This window comes from Atheta coriaria, unplaced genomic scaffold (genome assembly GCF_025399875.1).
Source record: "Atheta coriaria isolate IRGN ID8LTWV9N9 unplaced genomic scaffold, Caltech_Dcor_3.1 hic_scaffold_3_pilon, whole genome shotgun sequence".
In the NCBI taxonomy this organism is placed as follows: Eukaryota; Metazoa; Arthropoda; class Insecta; order Coleoptera; family Staphylinidae; genus Dalotia; species Dalotia coriaria.
This window is the reverse complement of record NW_027045445.1, coordinates 4,635,563-4,652,498: the sequence shown is the minus strand read 5'-3', so window position 1 is coordinate 4,652,498 and position 16,936 is coordinate 4,635,563. Positions and strand designations below refer to the sequence as shown.

At 33.3% G+C, this 16,936-nt stretch overlaps 1 protein-coding gene across 2 annotated transcripts; it reads right to left on the bottom strand.

Annotated features, from left to right (window-relative positions):
- Positions 1-220: 220 nt before the first annotated feature.
- On the bottom strand, positions 221-12,770 carry NPFR (Neuropeptide F receptor). Of its 2 annotated transcripts, XM_065299392.1 has the most exons (6): positions 12,588-12,770; positions 7,632-7,878; positions 4,694-4,936; positions 2,188-2,445; positions 1,701-2,118; positions 221-1,643 (listed from the first exon to the last, which is right to left on the bottom strand). In XM_065299392.1, exons 2-6 carry the CDS (start codon positions 7,821-7,823, stop codon positions 1,609-1,611), a joined length of 1,146 nt encoding a protein of 381 aa, XP_065155464.1. In that variant the 5' UTR covers positions 7,824-7,878; positions 12,588-12,770; the 3' UTR covers positions 221-1,608. The 2 variants fall into 2 exon arrangements, with proteins under 2 accessions (XP_065155464.1, XP_065155463.1); XM_065299391.1 differs by having other exon boundaries at positions 221-2,118.
- Positions 12,771-16,936: the final 4,166 nt, after the last annotated feature.

The window sequence follows — 16,936 nt, the reverse complement described above, 5'->3', positions numbered from 1 at the left end:
TGAATATTTTTTTAAATATTCGGCTTCTCAAAGAGTAGATAAAACTAAAAAACTAAAAATTTTAAAAATCCGTTGAATCGTTCTTAAGTTATTCACTAAAAACTTATTTTTTAAAGTTTAGGTTATATTGCGTTGATTTGCTGACAACCAGAGGGCGCTGGGTGTTACCCCACTACTCTCCAGCGCCCTCTATCCCAAAATAAATAAATTTTTCATGTACTAAATATTATACAAACATTTATTTGATAATCGCTACAAATTTTAATATGTAATATATATATCTATAATAAATGTAAAGGATGTGTATACAAATACCCAATAATAATATTCTCCCATCATCACATTCCGCAGCCTGCCAAATATTTCACATTAACATTACACATGTGTGACGAACGACAAGTATACATGTGCTGTCTATTTACATATTACAAATTACAATATTCGCATAGTCGCATATTAAATTTAATCGTTGTGATCGTACCACACTCACATTCCGCCCGCCATCTTGTGAATTTCGATAATCCGCGAGTCGACAACATGGCATTAAATAACGGGGCGCACGACCTCAACGGCTTTAATCCAGGCGAAATCTCGACACGCGCCATAATTGCCGTGGACTCGTCGGCATTATGGCCGCGCGCCAGTTTTCCCAATAAATATATTATTTGTTCAACCGATTGCTGCTGCTCGTGCGCGTCGCGCGCGCGTCAATAAAACGCAATGGCGGGGTCGTAATAATGCGAAAGTTTTAATTGATCAGCGCGTGGAATAGACTAATTTGCGGTGGCTGCGGCAGTCGCACCGCGCTTAATGGCTCTGTCCTTGAGTGCCTTTGGGGCGCTAAGTGCCTTCTGCCGCCGAGAGTTGATTGGTATCAATTTCGTTTGTTGTAAAATTTCCAACTTCAAACAAAGCACAATTAGCGAAAAATCAATACAGAAAAATTATAGGCTATCCACCGATAGGTGGCGCCACTTTAATCATCAATAAAACAAATAATATTGGAAAATTTGTGTCAAAATTATTTGTTGTAATATTTTTGACTTAAAACAAAGCAAATATAACGAAAAATTAATAGACAAAAATTGTAGACTATTCGCCGTTAGATGGCGCCACTTTTTCATCAATAAAATAAACAATTATTAATAAATTCGTACAAATTTTGCTTTTTGAAATATTTTAAACTGTAAACAATGTAAATTTAACAAAAAATCAATACTAAAAAACTCTACACTATTCCCCGCTAGGTGGCGCTACTTTCTTTTGTCTCCAGATCAATAAAACAAATAATATTTATAATTTTGGATTAAAACCGTTGCTGGTCAATTATTTACATCAATTATCACGTTTTCTTTGTTGAAATACAAAAATTACAAATATTGGTACCACTGAATTTGTTTAAATATCACTATAACTATATTATGGTTCGTTTTCTTTTTCACTTCTTTTAAAATATTGAATACTTTTAATAGCACAAGTGTATTTCTCTGTGTTTTGTTTTTTGTTTGTTTTTATCACCCAACGTAGTTGAAATTTGATTTTTGTGCAGAAAAGTTATAGATTTGCGAGTCCACTCACCTGACTGGTTGCAGTGGACCGGGCCTTGAGCTAGCATTTAGTCAGCAGCGACATCTCGGTGCTTCCTGTGGTACCAGGATTAAAATCAGCCACTAGATCCGGTCTTCGGTACTGCTCCTTACCAGTCGTCTTCCGGTTTGAAGATCCACGTTTGTCATCCAGGTCCCTGGCGCGGGTGTTACTGCTGTTTGATTTGATGCACATGATGTCTTGGAATTCTTTCCAGAAGTTGTCGTTGAGCCAGCCGTAGAGGACGGGGTTCCAGCAGGCGGAAGACATGCCCATCATGTGGCAGACTGCGTAAACGATTTTCATCGATTGGGTGGTGAAGTCGATGTCTAAGGTGTCTGCGATGAGGTTGAAGAGGTTCAAGGGCATCCAACTGGTGAAGAAAATCACTGAGATGGAAACTAGGAGCATGTTGGTGCGTTGGAGACGACGACTGCGGACTTGTTGGCGGGAGTTTTTGTAATCGTCGTGGGCGACGAAACCAGCAGCAAAACGATGACGGAGTTTATAGAGGATTCTGATATAAGCAGCCTGGGAATAGAAAAATATAAATTTGAGGTTATATAAAGTGGTTTTGGTGGATTTGTGATGGGTACTTACCGAAACGATGATGATCGGCAAGGAATATTGGAAAATGAAGGAGAATATTGAATAGACGTAGCGATCTAAATATGGCGGCCAATTTTCGTAGCAGTAATTCATCACAACGTTGGTGTCGTTGAAATTGAAGTGGTGGGAGGTGATTTTCTTGTAGATGAAAAGCGGTAATGAAAGCAAAACAGCAAGAGTCCAGATTACGCAGAGGATAATCGCTGCACCTACTAGTTGCAGATTTTCTCTTGTTGGGTAAATTATAACCTGAAATATAAGACGCATTTTGTTTTTTATTCTGTTACAATCTTTGTGCACGGAAAATTGCCTTCCATTTAAATTTTAATGTTGGATTCTAGTGCTTTTAGTTTAGCAGATATTCAGTATCAAAAGGTCCAAAATAATTATCAAGCAATCCTTGCTTATTTTTCTTATGAATTAAAATGTTACCTCTTAGATTTCTAATTTAACTAGCTTATTTGATAGAGAAAAGTCCGTAGATTATGACTCTGCGATTAGTTCCTTTCTTTTTCTTTAGTTTACGAGATATTTGCAATTAATAAAAAACGTAAAAATTTAAAAATTGTCTCTTTTACCTTAGGGTATTTAATTATTTTATAATATTGTAATAAACAAATAAGAAAAACTGTGAAATAAAAAGAACGTTTATTACATTTCATGAATTTTAAATTATTTATAAGTAGGTATACCAATATTTTTAAACTGTGTTTGTATACTCGTACAAGCAATAGCTGAGATTGCTTCGATGTAAACAGTAACAAAAAATAGCTGTGCGTTGAGATAAAAGATAAAAACCTCGTGGCCGCGTGAGATCACGCCACTTTGTGTTGTTGTAAACAATTGAATATTTTTAGTTAAAAGTGCATTGTTGTGCCATCTCGGATTTATTTAGAAACTACCCGTAGGTGAAGTGTTTGTGTGTTCATACCTGGTGCACTTGTATCAGTGAGTGAACATTCAGCTACACTTGAAATGTAAACAAATAAAATCATGCGGTTATATGCATCTCTTTTTGACTTGCATTATGATGTTTATTTGCGCTATTACTGGAAGAATTAATACACATGTAATTGTATTTTTGAATAAGAATAGTTCGTGCTGTTTTTATCAGGCATTTATACAATCAATGTTTAATTAATAGCCAATCTTTGCATTCTTGCTTATGAATGATTTTCGACCCTTTTATTTGGCGATTAATATTTTATCTTATAGAGAATATTTTGCACCCTTAATCAAATTTTTCGCCCTTTTAACCAATGATACTTAATAAATTTATATTTTTATCTGATAGAGAATTTTCCAATCTTTCATAATCAACAATTCGTTGGTTGCTACCGCTTTTAATTTAAGAGATATTAATTATCAAAAATCCTCACAATAAATTATTAAGCAATTAAAATTTCATATCTTAGATTTCCGTTTTAACTATCCTATCTTATAGAGACTAGTCCGTAGATTAAGCCCTGCGATTTGTGCCTCAATATCTCTTTTAATTGACGAGATATTCGCAATTGAAAAAAATGGGCAAAAGTAGCAAAATGTCACTTTATAGCACTTTTAATCGCGTTTTCTGACCTTTTACTCTTAGAAATATATTTATTTTATATTTTTGTCATATAGAGAATTTTCCAATTTTTCAGAATCAGCAATTCGTTGGTTGCTATCGCTTTCTGTTTATGAGATATTAATTACCCTTGGCAATTTTTTCTTAAGAATGAAAATTTCGTCTCTCAGATTTCCGTTTTAACTAGCCTATCTTATAGAGAATAGTTCTTAGATTAATACGCAGCGATCAGATCTTATTTATCTCTTTTAGTTTACGAAATATTCGCGATTGAAAAAAATAGTCAAAAATTGCAAAATATCACTTTTTAGCACTTTTAGTCGCGTTTTTTGACCTTTTAATCTTAGAAATATAATTATTTTATATTTTTATCTGATAGAGAATTTTCTAATCTTTAAGAAGCAGCAATTCGTTGGTTGCTATCGCTTTTAGTTTAAGAGATATTAATTATCAAAAATCGTTGAAAAAAAGTATCAAGCACCCCCCCTTGGCAATTTTTTCTTAAGAATTAAAATTTCATCTCATAGATTTTCATTTTAACTAGCCTATCTTATTGAGACTAGTCCGTAGATTAACCCCTGCGATTCGTTCCTGTTTATCTCTTTTAGTTTACGAGATAATCGCAATCAAAAAATGTCGCTCCAGGGGCGTAACTTATACTTACAAATAGTTACGCTACTGACTGAAACTTAATCATTTATTTAAATTGAATATGAATATGAAAGCTGGGCACGTTCCCGTTCGACACGTGCATAATGTGCATTTTCTTATATAAAATATCCACCGCTGAAACTACAACTTGAAAAGCAATATTTTCAATGATCACGTTTACTCAAGTAACAGGCTTGTTAGTACTCATACCAGTTGTTGATGTAAAAAATATGTAGAAAACTGTAATGCTACTGCTTATAATTTACAGTTTCCGCTTACCTGATATCTATCCAATGCGATGGCAACAATGGAAATAGTAGAAACGAACGTGCTGGTTGCCTGCATAGTGCCAACTAGCTTACACAGTAGCTCACTATTGCCGAGCGGGAAGTATACGGTGAGGATCTCCATGAGCGTGAGCGGCATCGTGAATGTGCACAGCAACATGTCGGAGATTGCCAGATTCACAATAAACATATTGCGCGGTGTGCGCATCGCTGGTTTTCGCACCACTGACAAAATCTACACAAACGGAACACAAAGCATAGCAAAAATAGAAGTAGAAATGTACAAAACTTTCCTCGGTAGCAGGTAAAACTCAAAATTTCACCACACTTTTACAAAAATAAAAAAAAAACAATTTATGTTTGAAATATTTGACTTTTACTAATTATTGAAGTTCCTATATTGTGAAAATATGAGTTTTATGCGTGGTTGCTCTTTCATTTGTAAAATTGAGCATGTCAAATAAACGTAGTCAATAAACATAGCCAGACGTGGGTTTGGCATCGAGGACATCGCATGAATAGAAAAATGGCTAGCACGTATGGCCGGACTAATTTGATTTAATACGACAAACGTCACAGAATCATACAAAAAGGTCCTTTTCATCTTTTCTACTTTATAACATACGCAATACATATTTATTTTGACTTTTCTTTTATAGATGGCGCTGTTTTTAACTATATCCTCATTTTATGCCTATTTCAATAAATATAAAACTAACACTTTGATCCTGACGCAATAAAATAGACATACGGGAAATAAAAAGATATTATTTTATTATATTATCAATAAAACATCGATTATTATCTCATAAAACAATTATCATATAAAGATATCAAAGGGTCTGACATGGAAATTTAATCTTTTGATGTTTCATCATAACAAGATTAATATGAGCAGCATCTAAAGTAAATTTTTGATATTTATCAAATTACGTTTTGTGCGCGAATCAGTTTAGAACAAGGCTGGCCAATGGATTTTCCTGGAGGGCCAATTTTTTTAGAATGCGGCAGCACCGGGCCACAGACTATGGCCATTCATACATAAAATATTATACACATACAAAAGTTCCAACTTTAACGTTAACTCGTAACAGTAAAACGCGGAATATTCCGCATGTTTACACAAATTAAAATGGAATTTGCGCTTGCGTGTAATTTTATGCAGCGCGTTAACTTTTTGGTGGCTAGCAACCAAAATAAATTCATAAAATACGAAATTACAGTTTGGAATTCTTGTTAGAAGTCGAATTATGCTTGGAAACACGATTTGACATTTTGCAAGTAACGTCATCTATTGTAATTTAATCAAATGTAGCTAAAAAACAAAATAACAGCAAAATTTAAGAAAATATATTAAATTTTAATGAATAAAACTAAATTAAATCACAAATTTTGCCTGAAAACGCGTTTGACAGTTAGCAAGTAACGCCATCTATTGTATTCCTACTTAAACCTATTTAAAAAACATAATAATGGCAAAAAACTTAAAAATAAATCAAATTTTAATAAATAAAAGTAAAATAGAATTCGAATTATGTCTGAAAACAGGTTTTGACATTTAACAAGTAACGCCATCTATCGTAATCAAAACAAACCTACTTAAAACACTCAAAAATGACAAAAAACACAAAAATAAATGAAAATTTAATGAATAAAACTAAATTTAATAGAATACAGTAAAGACATTGGTCTAAAATTAAACCTATTTCTGTTTCTAAGCTCAAAAGCTCCCTAATGCATGGAAATCTATAGAAGCACAGATCAAAGACCGAAAAACTTCCAATCGTCAGCGTATGTAACAAGATACTTTGGTATTAATGGCGGATCCGCTTCCAGCTCTGCCCGGAAAAGGAAAAGTCCAAGTCGAAAGTTTGTTTATTGAGGATGTACAACGAATTGAATATGCTTTGCGCCAAATCCAGGAACTGCTTCACTAGGAATTCTTTCGACAAACATCAGGATGTAAATATTTACTTTAGATCTTAATTGGAATTGAATTTAAACGCGCATTAGCGACATTTATCAAATTAAACGAAAATGGTGAATGCGCCGGGCACATAATACGATAAATCTTATTTAAGTAGATATTCTGCATGCTTTCGAAAGAACTAAATAAAATAAAAGAAGCATGACACAAACAACATGATAAATGTTGTGATAAATCTCTATAAATCCTGAATTTCTCAGTTTGCCCGGAGTATGTGGAGCGGCACGAATGTTTGTTTAAATATTTTATTCATTTTATTCATGCATGCTTTGTTTGTCCTCTCGAGCGCTTCCAGGAAGACAATTTTTCTTCATGAAAATTTTGCGGTAAAAATTCGCGTTCGCTGTGAGTAAATTTGTTGTAAAATTGAAAAATTCCAGCCGAGATTATTCCATTACGACGTTGAACGTCTTGTCACGCTAAGTTAGATTTAGATTACGTTCTAGACAAAGCTTCAACGTGTTCGTCTCGTTTATTTATAGCGTGCGCGGCGTCGTAAATTGCAAGACGAGTGCAATTCATGTTGCATTCGTGTAATAATGAACAAGCTGTGGAAGGAGTGCTAATATTTATCCGATATTCATTAGTAATTCGATATAGGTGTTGTGTTGTACTCGTAATCGAAGAAGTGGTCGTATATTGAGTTTGTTTTTATTTTATCAAAGAAACAATGACAATGAGAGTTTTTCTATGTCTGGGGAATTTATTTCTTAGAAGATATTATTAACAGCGCCATCTCAGTGTGAATTATACAACTAAAACTATAATTTTTGTTGAATACAAACTTTTAACCTCAATTTCGCCCTTTTTAAGATTTATTTTTGCAACAAAAAGTAGTCTATGTTATTTTCCACATTCAAAACTATATTTTACCCCAAATTTCATCAAAATTCATTAAGCGGTTTAGGCGTGAAAGAGTAACAAACATATTATTTTTACTTACAACAAGTGCATTACCCATAGCACCGACAACGATGATAACCGTATACAAAGCAATAAGAATACCATAGGCCGGCTGATCAACACCACGATTACGCAAATATCTCTCCAACAAATCGCCGAATTTGCTTATCGTGCGATTCATATTCTCCGACATGCGGTTCATCTCCGTCGCGTTCATTTCTTCGACATCCATGTTTTATCGACATCAATAAAACGCCCGCGTGCGATAATCACCACCACCGCAACGTCTGCAACCCAAAAAACACACCAACACATTAATCCTTTATAATCTCCAACAAATTCACGCTTTGCATATTTCAATAAAACGTAAGTAACAACTATTTTATCTACATCAGTGAAAAGAACGCTTGAAATGCTGAAATCAAAGCGAAATCTTATTTCCAACGAAAAATATTCAATTGAATATTCAATATTGAATGTTCGTCCATCTTTGTGCATTGTGAATAGCCACTCAAAGTCCTTTTTACGGCAGGATGACGCAGAGTTTTGCATGCCGAACGAACGCATTCCGTGCTTTACGCGTCTGATGGCTGAGTTCATTCAATATTGTTCGTTATTGAGATTTAAGGGCGGCGTAAACGTTGTTGACGCTCATGTTGCGCACTTTCGCCATTCCGGTGAATGTATAGATATCAACGCCTTGGCGACCATTTCAATATCGCAATGAAGTTTTATTAGCTTTCATCTTTGTATTTGCATTAAAACTTTATTAAAAACTGCAGAAACATAAAAATCAAAAAAGTTTACTTATAATAAGGGGCAGAATATAGTGGAGGCGCCGGGCATTTTGTATTATTCTATTATGCATGACACTATAGTGTTCCTTATTCTTTTAGAACCTTTAGAAAGTTGTTCTTTAACAATGTGGACACCCTTAAACTTGGATAAAAGAATCTTCTGACACTGTGGCAAAAAATATTGATTTTTTTCCAAGTCTATGAAGTTCTTTGTAACTGCTGAAAAAAAATAACATAAAAATTGACTTTATAACAAAGTCTGGATGACAAACAACTAAAGAGATAAAACTAGGTACTTATTGTGTCAGAAAAAGAGAGATAAGAGTGGATCTAAAACATTTAAGTGATACAAAACTCTAAAAAACAGATTTTTTGCGTTTTCTTTGTTGTAAAGATTATCTCGACACTTGACGTGATGTAACAAAGGAAAAAAGCTTTTACTATTGTAACATACTGAATACAATAGAATACTTAGATATTATACTTGTGGTATTAATATTTTTGTTTATTTTGTAATACAAAAGTCATAATAAACAAAATCGCCGCTATCTGTGCCATCAAAACGAAATAAAAACTATTCGCCCATTTCTCATTCAGATACGAGCATTATTGCCCGGGAAGTACATTAAATCATAGCTGAAACTACCTTATTTTGCCATCCGGCGATGTTTCCCCGAGCGCGCGCCTTGTTTGTTTGTAAAAATTGACGCAATAGACCGAATTGAATTCGGCACAATCGTAAATAACGTCGTAGCGCCCCAATAGTGCGTCCCTAGTGTGTCTGTTGAAATCCAGGCTTTTGTTGTTATTCTTAATACATCCTGAAACTTCCTCCTCGCGTAGAATTATCATAGTTTGCGAATAAAGAATCATAAAAGTTGAGCGTATTAAAAATTCTTTCAACTTATGGATCGCATCACGGCAATTTTATTAGCATTTGCTTTTTTGTGTCGCGATGATAAATAACGTAATAAGAAGAATGTCATAAGAATTCGGTAGTACTCGTAAAATTGCTTAAAAAGTTTTATTTCCGTATAATAAACTTTTTATATTCTATATATTCTATGTTCGTGTATACTTGGTTGCATAAAGTAAAAGTAAGAAATTCTATAAATTTTAAACTCGTGTTTCTGCTCTGCAGGCCGTAAATTCATGTTTTCCGTAACAAGTTTTGTAAATAATCATGTTAACAAATAGTACGCGTACGTGTGATACTCAATTTAATCGGAGAATTAAACGGTGCTTCACTTGGCGTACATTTCGATTTCCATTGCATTTGCTGATTGCGGTGAATGCAATCGAATCATCGGGTTTCGATTAGACGCCTCGCAATTTCACCACCACACCAATGGGGATCTTATCACTAGGCATTAGCAATTGTAACTAAAACTACTAAGATGATTGGAGGTTAGAATTTAGCATATTAGCAGACAATACGTCCCCGGATGTGAAATTACCATACTGAGCATTCCATTCTGAATACTAAATTGTTCGCAGTGCGTCGATTTATCTTTCGGCGAACAAACAAATGGAAAGTTGAGCAACGCCAAAACGCCATCCACAAAGCGCGTGGCCCTTTTCTGCTTTGTGCGAGTTCGGCGGGGGAGTCGAGTTAACTCAGACGAATTTTCAAGGTTTTTCGCCGGGCGCGCCGAGTTCAGTCGCCTAAAAAAATCGTCGACGTCAAAACGTCGAATGCGTAAACAAAAACATTGTAATAGGATGCGCACTGTTCATCAGCCGGGATTATCGAGTGTTTTTTTTTTCTCTCCACGCGTTCAAAAAACATCTTTTTCATTTGCATGCATACAGAGATTAACGCAATTAATATAGGCAACCAACACTGCAATATACAAGCATTATAAATAGCATAACGTAAAATTAACTCGTGCGATAGCGAAAATTACATCTGCGCGAATTTAATACATTTATTAAATGAAATATAATTTCGTTTTAGTTGTCTCGAAGGGAATTAAACGTCCGGCGTGCATTTTCACTGAGTTGCATTATAAAAAGAAAAACACAGCGCAGTACTCGGAGATTTAATTTCTTTTTGCTGAGAACACGCGAATGCACTCGGCGCACGAAATGAAAACAAGAAATGTGAAACAATTTAAAATCCCGCTCACAACTGATGAACAATTTCGTTAAACGTATATTAAATATACATCAGCAGATAACTGGAATAACAATCTATTTGTGCGAATTGCAATTTGAGAAACGCGCTGAAAAGTTTCCAGTTACGTAAAGTCTGCCTACAATTCGATAATGAACATGTCGAAACACAATAACAACTTATCCAACACAAATCGATAATTTAGTAATTATATTATACGATTTATGTTAAATAAACACTATCGCGATTAATAATTCGCAGCCAGTGAGACAATTAAACAATATTAAATCGTTTAATGACATAACGAAGCAGTGCGGACGGCTGCTCAAAGCCACAAACCCTTTTCCAATGCGAAATCATGAAATTAATTAAATTGCCTTATTCAATTAGAGTTCGAGCTTCAGGAATGCGAATTCTATTGAGCTAATCTCGATCTTCACAATAAACACATATATAGGCAACCCAAATGACAATACACGTATGTATATTGTACAACGGGTTGCCTAATATAGAAAAGTGTACGTTTCCACCGCAATAAAACGGTTTTCGCGTTGTGCTCGTAAAACAGCGTTTTATTACGCGTTCCGACACTGCTGCTAAAAGCACACTGTCAACCGTGTTTATAGGACGCATCGTCCTGCAGGAACCAATTGCACCCATCGTGCTCTAATGCTCTTAACGCTTCGAGAATTATTTTTTAATTTAATTTAATTTTTATCATCAAAATCCTCGTAAAACTAAGCAGGGAATTTATTTTATGTTTTTTGTATTAATTTTTATATTTTTACTCATAAAATGAAGTAAATTGAGTGTTCGACACATATCATAGCTGGAAATTGAAATAACACAAACTAATGGAATGGATGCTTATCGTTTTGTAATGTTCGTTTTATTTTTAATGTTATTTACGTTGTGCGTCACGATTTCGGCGCGCTTTTTGTGCTTTGTCGCCGCATTCGGGCGTAATTAATCGGTTAATGTTATCTCATTACACTTTCAAATGAAGTAATGTTTTCATATTGTCGCGGGCGCTGCGAAATGGCCGTCGAGTTGCTCGTAATTGTATAAAAAGACATTATTTATTCACTGCCGACGTCATTCGTGCGCCGTCTCTAAGGACTCGCGGCGCAAATGCGTAAAAAGATGCAAATTCGTGTTGTAATAAATGAATTATTACAACATTGCAACGAATTTCCGCTTTGTGCGTTAATTTTATCAGCCTGGGTCGAGTTAATGTTGAATTAATACTTTTAACTTGATTTCTTATGTTTTTCACCCTAGACAACCAACGTAACACTAAAAAAACACTAATATTATTTGTGTAAGTAAAAAAAGTTGCCTACAACTCTTTGAATTGATGAAAAAAAGTTTATAAACTTTGATTTACGTCAAAATTTATTACTCGCAGACAAACTCAACAAGTTTTCAATATTTCACGGGATTTTACGAGCTTCGGACGAGAAAAAAGTGTTAACACCACATCTAATTAAAAAAACTACCGACTCGATTTATTTTTTCGAACGCAATTAAAAGTAAACTCGGCGAGTTTCAATTTTCCAAGCTCGTAAATTATCATAAACGATAAACAAACGAAAGGAGCGCGCGCGAAAAAAAAACTCTTCCAGCAAATAAATAGCGCTGTTTGGGCGCAAATAAAAAATAAACGCATAAATATGTAAATAATTACACACGCAAGCTTTAATCTCATGCCGACGTGTACGGGAAGGCATATTGTTACAATTACGAATTGTTTCGCTATGCACGCGAAGCGACAAATTAAAAGACAAGCACAATCTGTTTGCACAATTCATTAAATTTAAATTTCATGCAATTTTAATTTTAAGTGTACGGAAGTGATTAAAATTTGTTTAAGGAAGTATTAAGTGGAAAAGTTTTTTAGGAATTGTGAATTGTGCGTGGTCCAAACAGGTATTTTCAGACTTTTTTGTAACCTACTTAAAATTAGAAAAAGAAAAAAGTTTTTGGCAATTTGCATTTATACGAAAATAAACGCCTATTCTGTATATAGAATAAGTAAAATTTATTTTTTACGTCAAAGTTTTTTGTGTTAATGATATTTTACCTTAAAAAATCATGTTGAGAAGTTTTTTAAGGTTGTTTAAAGTTGTGGATGGCGATATCCAAATCAAAGTCAAACTTTAACTTGCACCCAGTCGGTTTTTTGTGTTTGCGACCGCGCGACGGCACACACACGCGTTATTCAAGTTGGAAAATGTGCGGAAAACCACGAGGAGTATTTTCGGGACGCCCGGCGTCGGGAAACTGCGGCGCTGTTATACGTCGGCTACATTTATAAGCGACGCTATTCCAGACGCATCCCCACTTTGTCATTACGCACGCCCTCTTGCAACCCTTGTTTTTTCCAAAAATTAGGGAAATATAAAGGAAATATTTTCTTATAAAATTGATAAACATATCGGAACAAAGTTAATTTTAATATATTTTTGTATTTTTGGGCAATAAATTTACATATTTTTTTTTTTAACTAAAAAATTTTTTTCTTACATTTAAACAAAAATTAATTATTTTTTTCAAAACTTGTATTATTTTTTAAACCTACCTAGGCATTAAATAATTATTTTTCTTGTTTTTTAACAAAATTATTATTTTTTCTTTGATTGAAATGAAAAATTCTCCTAAAAATGTTTTTTTTTTGAGAAAATCATCTATAAATCATCAATCTAATAATAATATTTATATTATTTATCTTTTAATATTTTTCTAATTGCCTAGACATTAAATATTTACTTTTTCTAATTTTTTGACCGAAAAAAAATATTTTTTATTAAATTAATACAAAAAATACTCAGAAAAATGAAAAAAAAAGTTCTTACCCTAAAATAAAAGCATGTCTGGTCAATGTTTACTGATTAATTTTACCACTTTTCTCCCCTTGTGTTGATTTAGTAAGGTGTTTGGTGTGTGACAAACAAAATATTCCAGAAAACATGTCTTTATAAATATGACCCCAATACTTAAACTTTAATTAATACCAACAAACAAAATACAGCCTAAACACGCAAATCAAATTAAAAATCAATAGATAAACCGCGCGTCTAACGCTTGACATGAATGTGAAAAATTGAAACTCGTTCTCGTAAATTAATTCGGTCGTCGGTTACCGTTAAAACACGCTAAAGTTAAAAATCGTAACACATTACTTTCACCAAATTGCTGAATCAGTGGGTATTAAGTCTTAAGTATTAAGAGTTTTGACATTCACTTAATCATAATCGTTGTCCTATAAAACTGTGGATTAATCTGATTTTTAGGAATTTGGTGAAATTTCAATTTTTTTTTGTTTCAAAGTGTTAAATTAACCGGAAGTTTAAAACGGCAACATTTTCTTCTGGAAACTGCGAAAGTAAACTAATCCATCAAGACGTCGCGACGCTTTTCACCACACAATTCAGTTAATATAAGAATTGCGTTGGGGAAGAATATAGGCAACTTTTATCACACTAAAGTTGTGTGTTGGTTGCATTTTGAGAATAAATATCTATTTAAGGCAATAATTGCATTTTAATTCACATAAACTAAGTAAATTTACAATTTTCAATCTTAGATATGATTGAAAATACTTTAATTTAACGTTTTTCATCATAAAATCTATTTTAAAATGGAAAAAACGTCAAAATAACAAAAATTAAAGTATAGGCAACTTTTATCACATGAATATGATCACCAGTATGTTGCTTATATATATAATTGCATTTTAATTAACAATAACTAAAGAAATTTACAATTTCAATACCAGACACGATTTAAAATAGTTTAATTTAACGTTTTTCACCATAAAATTCACTTTAAAATAAAAATAACCTCAAAATAACAAAAATTACGTGGAGTAAAAGTATAGGCAACTTTATTCACATGAATGTGATTACCAGTATGTTACTTATATATGAGAAAATAAATATCGAACTACTGCAAGCAATAATTGCACTTTAATTTACATAAACTAAACAAATTTACATTAGATATCTAGGACTGAAAACAGTTGAGCTTAAACTCCACCTAGTTGTGAGTAGTTTGCAGGTTGACTTAGGTTAATACGCTGTCGGTCTGCGCAGGCAAAAGGACCAAAAGTATAAATTACAAGCGCGTGCACCGATAATGCAATGCAAGCCTCTCTGAAATTACAACTTTGCACACTTTGCGCACTACCAACTTTCGTCTATAAGTGTATAACTACATAAATATCAGCAATCTGTGATCAGTAATCACATTCGTGCGCTTCTTATACTTCCCAACGTACGCGTAGGTACTTTCAACCACTAAGCGCGCACGCGTAGAATGTATAAATAATTATAGACTATTCACAAGTGAACTCACCTTAGCAGCTTTAGGTAAATCAAGACTTTTAATTTTAGAACACTCTAGTTATAGTTCATGAATGGAAAACTTGTTGAAACTAGTTGAAACTGTATCTTGTATAAATGATGACATGACGAGCACTGGCTGCGCTTGTAATAACACGGCGCATGCGTACTCAAATGAAAGTTTTCAACTGTTTGCACATTTCGCGTATTATCCTTGCTACATGTTGCGAGTACATTGTACGTTAATACGTGTTAACGACTTGCGACATTAGAGTGCGCGTTTGTGTATTTACAATCATTTTAGTTCATAAAGCGGAATGAAGTGGATTAAGCACTTGGAATTCACACGTGGAATAATGTGTGACGCAAGGATTAGTACTTGTGGTACTTGTGGTGTGTTTTACTAGTGTTGAAATTAGGTTAAAGTGATGAATTGTTCAATTTTAGGTTTGATTAGTTATGTTCGTACGTATAAACATAGAGGGAGCTAGTGTATAAATGCATGTAACCTAAAAATGCAATTAAATAATTATTTTGGCTTAAATCCCTACTTATATTATAAATGCAAAAGTCCTGATGTTTGTTACACTTTCACGCCAAAACTACTTAACCGATCATTATGAAAATTTGTACACATATTCTTAGTGGTCCCCGAATGGTTATAGGCTACTTTTTATTTAATAAAAAAATATTATTTTTTAAATAAAATAAAGAAATAGTTTAGCCAATAATACCTCTGCATCTGGCTATTTGACTACTTTAACGCCATCTAGCATTCCAGCAATGAAGCTCAATCCTAAGTACTATAGAACCATCACACTGTATTATCACACTGTATTACCGACAGCTACGTCAACATGAAATCCAATTGACTACACTATGGAGACTGTACACTATACTTCCAAAGACGATACTTTCAGCCATTTTAAACTTCCTGCCATTCTACTTCATTGTTACTTCTTCTGTGACTACAGACGCGTACGGAAGCAACTTCATTATTTTAGATATTCGCGAGCGAAGCCAAGGGTTAAAGCTAGTTTGACATAAATTTCTTCAAATTTGACGATTTAAGCTTGGTGTACGCATTACTAGTGATAAAATTAGGTTAGAATGATGAAAACTCTGATTTTAGGTTATATTAATTAGGTTAGCACGTTTAAAGTAAGATGGCGCTACAATGACCTAAAAATTTGACGTTTTACATGTAAATTCATGTTAAAAATAGGTTAAAATGACAAATTGTCCAATTTTAGGTTAGATTAGTTAGGTTTCTACTTTTAAGAATAGATGACGCTGAAATATAAACGCATTAAACCTGAAAATGCTACTAGATAATTATTATGATGTAGATTGTGACGTAAATGAATGAAAATTAATGTTAATTCTAAAATTATGCGATGCGTTTGAGGGACGTGTGCGTAAATCAATTTTCCTCAAAATATTTCACTCCACGTCATTCCACGTCAAAATTTTGATAATTATCCAGTATAAAACTTAAAATCATATTATTTTCCGCGAATTAAATTATAACATTAAATTATACGAAATTATATCAAGTAAATAATCTCCCTGTGAACCAGTACTACTTCTTTATGTCCTCCTACTCGTATATAATTTAATAATGTTGATAAAGAACAAAATATACGCGGTATTAAAATAATTTTCATAAACATTACTTTCATAAGCATGAAAACCACGTTTTCAGTAAATTTTAATTTTATTAAAATTAGCCACCTCAATATAATGTGGTATTTTGTTATTTATATTTATATTTATATTTTATGTATTTAATAATAAATATTGTGTTGCACAATAAAGTGGCGAAGAATGAATGAATGGAAAACGCTTACAATATGAGATAAATCCTGCTTGGAGTGCCACATTAAGATTACATTGTGTCGAGTGTCAAAATTAATTTCCAAGTTTTAATGAGTCCGCCGCGTTAATTAATACCACCAAATTGAATTATTAAAAATTTAATTAAACCTCAAAGCGCGACACTTTTCACACAATGAATAAACACTAAAATTTCAGGATTATCATCCTCAGAGCAGTAAAAATTGTATAATATTATGACCACAAAAAGTTT

Bases quoted from the DNA above. Each gene is read 5' to 3' on its own strand.
- NPFR (XM_065299391.1), bottom strand. From the start codon at position 7,823: ATGGATGTCGAAGAAATGAACGCGACGGAGATGAACCGCATGTCGGAG. The intron at 2,446-4,693 runs GTAAGCGGAAAC...CTTATATTTCAG, and splicing joins TCGCATTGGATAGATATCAG to GTTATAATTTACCCAACAAG. The intron at 2,119-2,187 runs GTAAGTACCCAT...TTCTATTCCCAG, and splicing joins TGCCGATCATCATCGTTTCG to GCTGCTTATATCAGAATCCT.